This window comes from Halichoerus grypus, chromosome 3 (genome assembly GCF_964656455.1).
Source record: "Halichoerus grypus chromosome 3, mHalGry1.hap1.1, whole genome shotgun sequence".
Taxonomy (NCBI): Eukaryota; Metazoa; Chordata; class Mammalia; order Carnivora; family Phocidae; genus Halichoerus; species Halichoerus grypus.
This window is the reverse complement of record NC_135714.1, coordinates 120,273,920-120,283,618: the sequence shown is the minus strand read 5'-3', so window position 1 is coordinate 120,283,618 and position 9,699 is coordinate 120,273,920. Positions and strand designations below refer to the sequence as shown.

Sequence of the window (9,699 nt, the reverse complement as noted above, 5' to 3'; positions counted from 1 at the left end):
CATGGAGTTCATTTTAAAACGCTAAGATTTGCTCAAGGAAGAACAAGTCACAGCACCCTGAAGTTTCCTTATTTAATCATAAATGTCAGTTTTGTTTCTTTGCTGGTTGGTTTATGTGCATCCTTCCCACCATGCATGCATAAGGGCAACTGCTTTATTCACTGATATATCCTTAGTATAATATAGAAATCTGCTAATTGAAAGGAAGAAAGGAAAAAGAGGGAAGGAATAAGGAGAGAAATAAAGAGAGAACAGAGGGGAGGAAGGCAGCATACAGAGCAGTTGAAAGCTTCATATTGGGGCACCTGGGTGGCTCAGTCATTAAGCATCTGCCTTCGGGTCAGGTCATGATCCCTGGGTCCTGGGATCGAGCCCCGCATCGGGCTCCTAGATCCGCAGGAAACCTGCTTCTCCCTCTCCCACTCCCCCTGCTTGTGTTCCCTCTCTCATTGTGTCTCTCTCTGTCAAATAAATAAAATCTTTAAAAAAAAAAGAAAGCTTCATATCTATAGACTGCCAGGATTAAACCCCAACTCCTGTGAAGTACAGTTATGTGACCTCAGGCAACTTAATTAACCTCTCTGTGCTTTTGTTTCTTTATCCTGAAAATAGGGGAAATAATAATACTACCTACCTCACTGAGTTGAACAAAACCTTGAGTTAATATTTGTGGCTTTAGAACAATGTCTGGACAGAATAAGCACTGAATAAATATTTATTACATTTTTAAAACCACAAAGAAATATACATTGGGGAAAAATTAAGAAATTATTTTGAGAGCTGTTTGGGGATTACAATGCATAGATTTTGGCCATTGTTTTGATGCTTTATGTTCAGAGCAAAGAATAGAGAGTCAAGGCAGAGAGGCCGAAACAACGAGAGCAAGGAATGGGAATCCTAGACCTCCAGCCAGATCGTGCCTGCCAGGAGGGGAGCAAGTTCATGGGCACAGCCCCATCCAAGAAATCTCGTGTGTGTGTGTGTGTGTGTGTGTGTGTGTGTGTGTGTGTGTGTGTAGGAAAGCACTCTCACACACCCCTGCACTCACACACCCCTACACTGCCATGAGCTTTCAAGATGTATATAGTCCTCCTTCATTTGACCTGGAATTCCTTGGGCACAGGGACTGCTTTTTTCACACTGTATTCCAACTCACTTGGCTGTATGACCTTGGACCAGTTGCTTGGCCATTCTGTCGCTCGGTTCCCTGATAAATTTAAAGGTGATAGTGACAAAGCTGTCTAACAATCCTGTCAGACGTGATAAATGGGACAAGGTTTAAAATGTGCTTTATGCAATGCCCAGCATGTTGTAAACCCTCAGTGACCATTGGCTCATATTATTATAAAAGCCAAGCATACGTTTGTGAAACCAAACAAAGTAATGGTATAAAAAATGTATAGCTGAACTGGAATCAGAGAGCATCCATGCATCCACAGGTAGAGGGATGTGCATTTGGCTAAGAAAAAATGTAAAAAAAAAAAAGAAAAATATAGCAGCCAAACAAGAATGAAAGCTACAGTCACATCCCAGAGAGATCTCAAAAATATAATGCTGAAGGGAAAATAAGAAACAGAAGGTTTTTTACGGCACAATACCATGTATGTTTAAAAAATTAAAATATTAAAAGATATAAACACAAGCACATGGCACATTTCTTGAGGCTAGAAATATATAAATACATGTTTGGAAGGTAGAGGAGAAGAAAATGCATGAAATATGTGGAAGTGCTTAACTAAGCAAGGGACAAGAATAGGAGTATAAATGGGAGATTGTGCTGGCTGGGAAACGCCTCCCTCCAAAGATACCACGTCCCAGTCCCTGGAACTTGTAACTGCCCCCTCAGTTGAAAGAAGGGGCTTTGCAGATGTGATTCAATTAAGGATCTTGGGATGGGGAGAGTAACCTGGATGATCTGGGTGGGCCCTCAGTCCAATTACAAGTGTCCTTAGAAGAGGAGGGGGAGGGAGATTTGACACACACAAAGAGAGGGTGATATGAAGATGGAGCAGAAAGAGATTTGAAGCTGCTGATGTTGAAGATTGGAGTGATGTGGCCACGGCCGAGGAATGCCAAGAGCCACCAGAGGCTGGAAAAGGCTCCATAAAGCCTCTGGAGAGAATGTGGCCCAACCGCACCTTGATTCCCACCCAGTGATACTGATTTCGGACTTCCGGCCTCCGGAACCAGGATAGAATCAATTTCTGTTGTTTTAAGCCACTAAGTTTGTGCTTATTTGTTACAGCTGCCACAGGAAATGAGCAATGAAGAGGGAAAGTAAAAAGATATAGAAATGGCTTTACATGGATGTATGATTACAGATTGCTGTGAACGGAGGCAGATAGGCCACTAAATTCCTCTCACTCGGTTCCATAAGAACAAGGAAACAAACAAAAAATTGGCAATGGCCACATAAAATGCCATTGTTAACTATATTCCAAAACGTATTTAAACAGTCCTCTTGAGATGTCCTTAGGTAGTTCTAGAGGTCTCCTTTAAAACTTATTCAACATAGATGGAGAATGTATTTAAACATTCCTCTTGAGATGTCCTTAGGTAGTTCTAGAGGTCTCCTTTAAAACTTATTCAACATAGATGGAACAGCTAATGCATCGGATTCGAAGTGAGCAAAGACATAAGCAGACATGTCATAAAAGAGGAAATGCCACAGAATAGCAAACATGGGAGATCGTTCAGCCTCCAGGCAGTGCAGTTTAAAACAATAATGACATTTCATATTTTTGCCCATCAAAATGACAGATTTCTTTATTCACTGTAAATTTTACATTTTCCCTCACACTTTATTTTTAGCCTGCTTTTTCCCCACTTAGCAATTTATCTTCTAAACATGACTTTGAATGAAATGAGTAAAATAAATACTGAAAAAAAGTGTGACAAAGTTGGCAGTATCCCCCACTGCTGACGGCTGTGTCATTAGAAGAAGAGATCTGGCAGTGTGGAGAGCCTTAAAATTTTTCAAAGACTTTGATCTTCACTTCGGTTTTACTTCTGATGTTTTCTAAGGAAGTGAGCCTGGTTGAGGAAGCACAGCGTTCATTATAGAATCTAAAATAACAAGCATGAACACGACATAATAGCTTAGAATAGGGTCCGCAAACGATGGCCCGTGGGCCCGACGTGGCCTGTGGCTTGTTTTCGTAAATAAAGTTCTGTTGGAACTCAGTGTCTTGTGGCTGCCTTTGTACCATCTGGCCAGTGCTGAGTACGTGTCAAGAGATACACGTCTCCCAAAGCCAAAAACATTTACCGGCTGGCCCTTTATAGAAAGAGTATGCTCATTTCTAGTTTAGATTTGGCGATCGGGTTAAACTACGCCCCAAATGCTTCCTGGACTGTTTTGCAGCCCTTGAGAAAAATGTTCATGGGGAGTTTATAAAAATAATAAAAAAGGAAAAATGTTTCATGCTATGAGAAGACAAGAGGATACAGAATAATAGGAACTATATAGTTACAATTATGTAATCATGATAGTTACAATCATTTAAAATAAAAAGACTGCAGGGAAGTATGACAAAATGTTAATAATATTCGTTATCTTCAAGCGATGGATAATACATACGATTTTAATTTTGTACTCTCTCTCCTGTGCTTTTCTTCAATTTATGTTAATTCAATTATTCAGTGTATATTAATGAACATATTTCACCTTAAAGTATAAAAATAAATATCAATTAAAAAATTGAAACTAATATTGAGTCTCCAGTGCACTAGATCTTACAGACTCTTAGATTAAAGATACGATTATGTATCATCATTAATATCTTCTCCTAGCACTTCTGGCCCCCTAAAGAGAACTCCTACCCACCAGAGTTACAGATTTTATTTCCCCATTCAAATTTATATGACAGGAACGGGCTTTCTCCATTTTCACCCTCTTCTGGTGGATGGACACATATCTGCCTCATTTCTGGACCCTGTCCTGTTCTATAAGAAAAAAGGAAAAAAGGGGGGGGGGGATTTCTAGAGAAGGGAAAGAAATCCGTAGAATTCTGCTAAGGGGTGTTAATCATACTGACAGCAAGTCTGGACCTCCACGTCCCTTTTCCTTCATTCCTTTATTATCTGCTTGTGACTTGACACCACTTCTGAGGGAAAACCAGATGAAATGAAGTAAATGAATGACAACTTAGGCCAGAGAAGGAAGAAGCAGAAGTGAGACTTCGAGGGTAGGCAGACAAGGGAGGGGATGGGGCGACAACAGCAGATGACTCCTTCCTTCCTTCTGAGGTGGACTCCATGTAGATTAAAGCTGCCACAGGAGAGAAGCAGAGATCTGTTTCTCATCCCCCTCCAGATGCGTGTATGCGAACTTCGTTCAAAACCGAAGTAAAACTTCTCCCCACCCATCAGAAAAATGTTAAGGGGTTAGCTAAAGGATTTTGCTTAATTCAAAACCATCACGCATGAAGAGCACAGCGAGTAAGACAGAAGTGAGAACAAAGTTCAACTAAAAAGGGGAGCTCAGCCAAAGTAGCTTCACTTCCCATAATCACTTCCTATTATCTGTAAGGCCTGGAAAAATGGCAGCATGAAGCTTTCTGAACTGATTGGGGAATACAACAGTTCCGCAGCGTTTGGGGGATATAGGGTCAGGGGTGCCGATTCCGTTCCAATTAGACACAAGTCATTCCAAATAACCAGGCAGTCCCAGGCTCTCGTTCCTCCACCCACTCAGCCTGTGTGCACACACTCACTGAGCCAGACAGCTGGGGGATGGACAGCATGTAAAAGTGAGCAGGAGAAAGTGACGGCCACACATCCATCAGCCACCAATTTGGCACTTACTAATCACATCTCATCTCTTAGCCCCACGAACAGATTAAACTTAATTTCCTTCCCTGGAGTCAATAGCTGCCCCTAAGAGCATCACTTGCTCTCTTTGCATCTCTCTTCCTTCATGAAAAATTTCCCAAACTACAAAGTGGGGCCTAGAAAGGAAGCCTGACCTGGAGGGACTCTGTTCATTTCTTCAACAAATGTTTATTGAGCACCAGCTAGGTGCCCAGCACAGTTCTAGGCTTTGGTGATATAGCAGAGAGAAAATAAAGATCCCCACACTGGTGGGACTTAGATTCAAACAGGGGCGGGGGACACTAGGGAGCAAAGGTAGTAAGTAAATGATGTTGGAAGATAATAAGTGATGTGGACAAAAAGAAAGTAGGAAAGGGTCAGGGGGAATTGGGAGTGGGTGTGGAAGGGTCTGTCCACGTCATTAAATAGGACAGTCAGGACAAACCTTATTAAATAGGTGAGCAAAGACTTGAAGAAGCTGAGGGAGTTAGGAAAGTAGCAGCCCTTCCACTAGGAGTTAATACCTTTTCAGATATTCCTCCTGGGACCTTCACAACAGAGCAGTCGGTGTGCGATCAAGTCTGGCTTCTTTTCCCAAAAACTAATACAGAAACCAAGTCAAGCCCAAAGGGAAAATAATCACTACAGTGCACGCTTGAGCAGGGACTTCCTTTTCTTCACCACTGGATTTCTAGAGCCTGGCACATAGAAATCACTCGATTAATCTTTGTTGAGTGAATGACTAAATGATTACCTGCTACCTATACATTATGCGGAGTTCGAGACAGTGCTGAAGGACATTGGAGCAATGCTTCAAATAGGTTGTGCTGATTTCCTGAACTGACCCTCACCTTCCTGCTGTGCTCAGCAGGAGTTCTGGGAACATTTCACCTGGTGGCAGCATCTGTTTTATCTCGGGGTTGTCCACAGCTTTGTTCTCTTTTTTTTTTAAAGATTTTATTTATTTATTTGACAGAGAGAGACACAGCGAGAGAGGGAACACAAGCAGGGGGAGTGGGATAGGGAGAAGCAAGCTTCCCGTGGAGCAGGGAGCCCGATGCGGGGCTCAATCCCAGGACCCTGGGATCATGACCCGAGCCGAAGGCAGACGGTTAACCGACTGAGCTACCCAGGCGCCCCGACAGCTTTGTTCTCTTTAAATCAACTTATGAACTACCTATTTTATGTTAGCCAGGACTAGGTCCTAGAGTGATGGAAGTTAGGTCGTGTGTGGTGGTAGGCAGCCTCTAGCATGGTCCTAATGAACCCTGCCTCCTGATAGTCATGCCCTATGTAAGCCTGTCCTTTAAGTGTGGGTGGGATCTAGTAACTGACTCATCTCTAAACAAATACAATATGGCAAAAGGGATGGGGTATCACTTTCAAGATTACATTACAAAAAGACTGTAACTTCAGTCTGCTCACCATCTCTCACTCTCTCTCTCTCTCTAGCCCTTGCTTTGGGAGAAGCAACCTGCCATGTTGTGTATGGCCCCATGGAGAGGTCTACATGGCAAGGAAGGGATGTCTCTGACCAACAATTACCTGCAAAGACTTGAGGTTGTCCCCCTCCAGGTGAGTGAGCTTCGAAGCAGATGCTTTTTATAGTTGAGCTTTGAGAAGACCAGGGCCCCAGCAACACCTTGATTGCAGTCTCTGAGAAGCCCTGACACGGAGGACTCAGCTAAGCTGTGCCTGGCTTCTTGACTCTCAGAAACTATGATAGGGGAGAGCCTGGGTGGCTCAGTTGGTTAAGCATCTGCCTTTGGCTCAGCTCAGGTCATGATCCCAGGGTCCTGGGATCGAGCCGCACATCAGGCTCCCCGCTCAGCTGAGAACCTGCTTCTCCCTCTCCCACTGCCTGCCACTCCTCCTGCTTGTGCACACGCTCTCTCTCTCTCTGGCAAATAAATAAATGAAATCTTAAAAAAAGAAAAGAAAAGAAAAGAAACTATGATAGGATAAATGTTTGTTATTTTAAGCCACTGAGTTTGGGGATTATTTGTTATGCAGCGGTAGATAACTAATACACATCATCTACCCTCAAAACAAAATATGGTGAGGTGAGTGGCACATGAGTGATAAAAACAAAGGATTTGGGGTAGAGGGGGGTTCACAGGAATAAGAAATGGGTGATGGCAGATTATAATGACATCAATTTACATAGCTCTTTACACTTTACTGGGTGCTTCACCAACTGTCTCATCTGATCTTTACAATAAGCCTAAGGATGATACTTACCCAACATTAAATATTAATCGATCTAGTCATTCAGTAAAAATTTTAAGGGTCAAATATGCACCTGTGATTAGTACAAAGGAAACCTATATAAGCCATAGTTAGTGTCCCCGAGAACCCAGAACAGTTTAATACATTAAATAAACAATAAATAGATCAATAGACCTTGAGATCCAATATATTAGAGACCATAAAGAGGTATGCACAGAATACTCGATAACTCAAAGATGGGAATGATGAACTCTTCCAGAGGACCTAAAAAATACTCAAAAATTGATTCTTTTTTTTTCTAGCCTTATTGTGGTATATTTGGCAAATAAAAATTGTATATTTTTAAGGTATACAATGGTATGTTTTGATATATGTATGCATTGTGAAATGATTACCATGATCAAGCTAATTAGCATATCTGTCACCTCACATAGTTTCCACTTGTTTGTATGGTGAGAATGCTTCAGCTAGATCCCCTTTTAGCAAATTTCAAGTATGCAGTACAGTATTGTTAATTATAATTGTCATGCCAGACATTAGATCTCTAGAAAGATGAGTTGGAAGTTTACCAGATTCTTGGATCCCAGAAAGGATGGGCAGGGAGGGAGAGAAGAGCATCTCAGGCAAATGAGGATGGGGCCATGTACGATGGCATGGAGTTTGAAACTGTATAGTCTCTTACAGAAGTTGATGATTCCAGCTGGCTTTCTGCCCGTGGACGCCACCGAGTAAATATCGTTAAAGTCTCCCCCTGCCGTCATGTCTAAGTCAGAGTCTCCCAAAGAGCCTGAACAGCTGCAGAAGCTCTTCATCGGAGGTTTGAGCTTTGAAACAACTGATGAGAGTCTGAGGAGCCATTTTGAGCAATGGGGAACGCTTACGGACTGTGTGGTAATGAGAGATCCAAACACCAAGCGCTCCAGAGGCTTTGGGTTTGTCATATATGCCACTGTGGAGGAGGTGGATGCAGCCATGAACACAAGGCCACACAAGGTGGGTGGAAGAGTTGTGGAACCAAAGAGGGCTGTCTCAAGAGAAGATTCTCAAAGACCTGGTGCCCACTTAACTGTGAAAAAGACTTTTGTTGGTGGCATTAAAGAAGACACTGAAGAACATCATCTAAGAGATTATTTTGAACAGTATGGGAAAATTGAAGTGATCGAGATCATGACTGACCGAGGCAGTGGCAAAAAGAGAGGTTTTGCTTTTGTAACATTTGATGACCATGACTCTGTAGACAAGACTGTCATTCAGAAATACCATACTGTGAATGGCCACAACTGTGAAGTAAGGAAAGCCCTATCTAAGCAAGAGATGGCTAGTGCTTCATCCAGCCAAAGAGGTCGAAGTGGTTCTGGAAACTTTGGTGGTGGTCGTGGAGGTGGTTTTGGTGGGAATGACAACTTTGGTCGTGGAGGGAACTTCAGTGGTCGAGGTGGCTTTGGTGGCAGTCGAGGTGGTGGTGGATACGGTGGCAGTGGGGATGGCTATAACGGATTTGGTAATGATGGAAGCAACTCTGGAGGTGGCGGGAGCTATAATGATTTTGGCAATTACAACAATCAATCCTCAAATTTTGGACCCATGAAAGGAGGAAATTTTGGAGGCAGAAGCTCTGGCCCCTACGGTGGTGGAGGCCAATACTTTGCCAAACCACAAAACCAAGGTGGTTATGGCGGTTCCCGCAGCAGCAGTAGCTACGGCAGTGGCAGGAGGTTTTCATTACTGCCAGGAAACAAGGCTTAGCAGGAGAGGAGAGCCCGAGAAGTGACAGGGAAGCTACAGGTTACAACAGATTTGTGAACTCAGCCAAGCACAGTGGGGGCAGGGCCTAGGTGCTACAAAGAAGACATGTTTTAGACAATACTCATGTGTATGGGCAAAAAACTCAAGGACTGTATTTGTGACTAATTGTATAACAGGTTATTTTAGTTTCTGTTCCGTGGAAAGTGTAAAGCATTCCAACAAAGGGTTTTAATGTAGATTTTTTTTTTTTGCACCCATCTGTTGATTGTTAAATGTAATAGTCTGATCATAATGCTGAATAAATGTGTCTTTTAAAAAAAAAAAAAAGAAGATGATGATTCCACCTGGACAGGGAGTGGGGTGCATATAAAGAACAAATTGGCAAATGAAAAAGCTGTCTTTCCGACTCAACTCTCCTGGCCTATATGCTATGCTTTTGCCATGATGTCACACTGTCTTTTCTAATCTTTCTCAGCTTCATTTCCTGATTTCTCTTACTCCTTCGTGAGATTTGATGGTCATTATAGATCATTGGAGAACAAATCAGAAGCCAGGAAGGGGCTCAGTCCAAGTGACAAATAAATTAGGGAGTGAACTGATGTTCTGAAGGGGGATAAAGATGTGGCAGAGAGAGACGGGGGAAGAGAGGGAAGGATGAAAAGGGACATATGTAGCTTGAGGGAAGAGCAGGATTAAAGAAAAAAATTGTCGAGAAGTGTGGGGGAAATTAGAGAATTTTTGTAGTTAGGTTGTACAGAGCCAAGTCAGAAGGAAAGATTTACATACGATATATTGGGTGAAGACAAGTAAAAGCTAAAGGTTTTAAGAGAATAAATAGATTCTCTAAAATGATAAACCAACATACCTCCTGATATGATAGAGTAAGAAAGGTAATTCACCTCTGTGGTGGTC

At 42.4% G+C, this 9,699-nt stretch overlaps 1 protein-coding gene across 1 annotated transcript; it reads left to right on the top strand.

Moving 5' to 3' along the window:
* Positions 1–7,800: 7,800 nt before the first annotated feature.
* Positions 7,801–8,939, top strand: LOC118527215 (heterogeneous nuclear ribonucleoprotein A1-like). Its single transcript, XM_036078931.2, has one exon. The coding sequence runs from the start codon at positions 7,801–7,803 to the stop codon at positions 8,785–8,787; it is 987 nt and encodes a 328-aa protein (XP_035934824.1). The 3' UTR covers positions 8,788–8,939.
* The last annotated feature ends 760 nt before the right edge of the window (positions 8,940–9,699 follow it).

Bases quoted from the DNA above. Each gene is read 5' to 3' on its own strand.
- LOC118527215 (XM_036078931.2), top strand. From the start codon at position 7,801: ATGTCTAAGTCAGAGTCTCCCAAAGAGCCTGAACAGCTGCAGAAGCTC.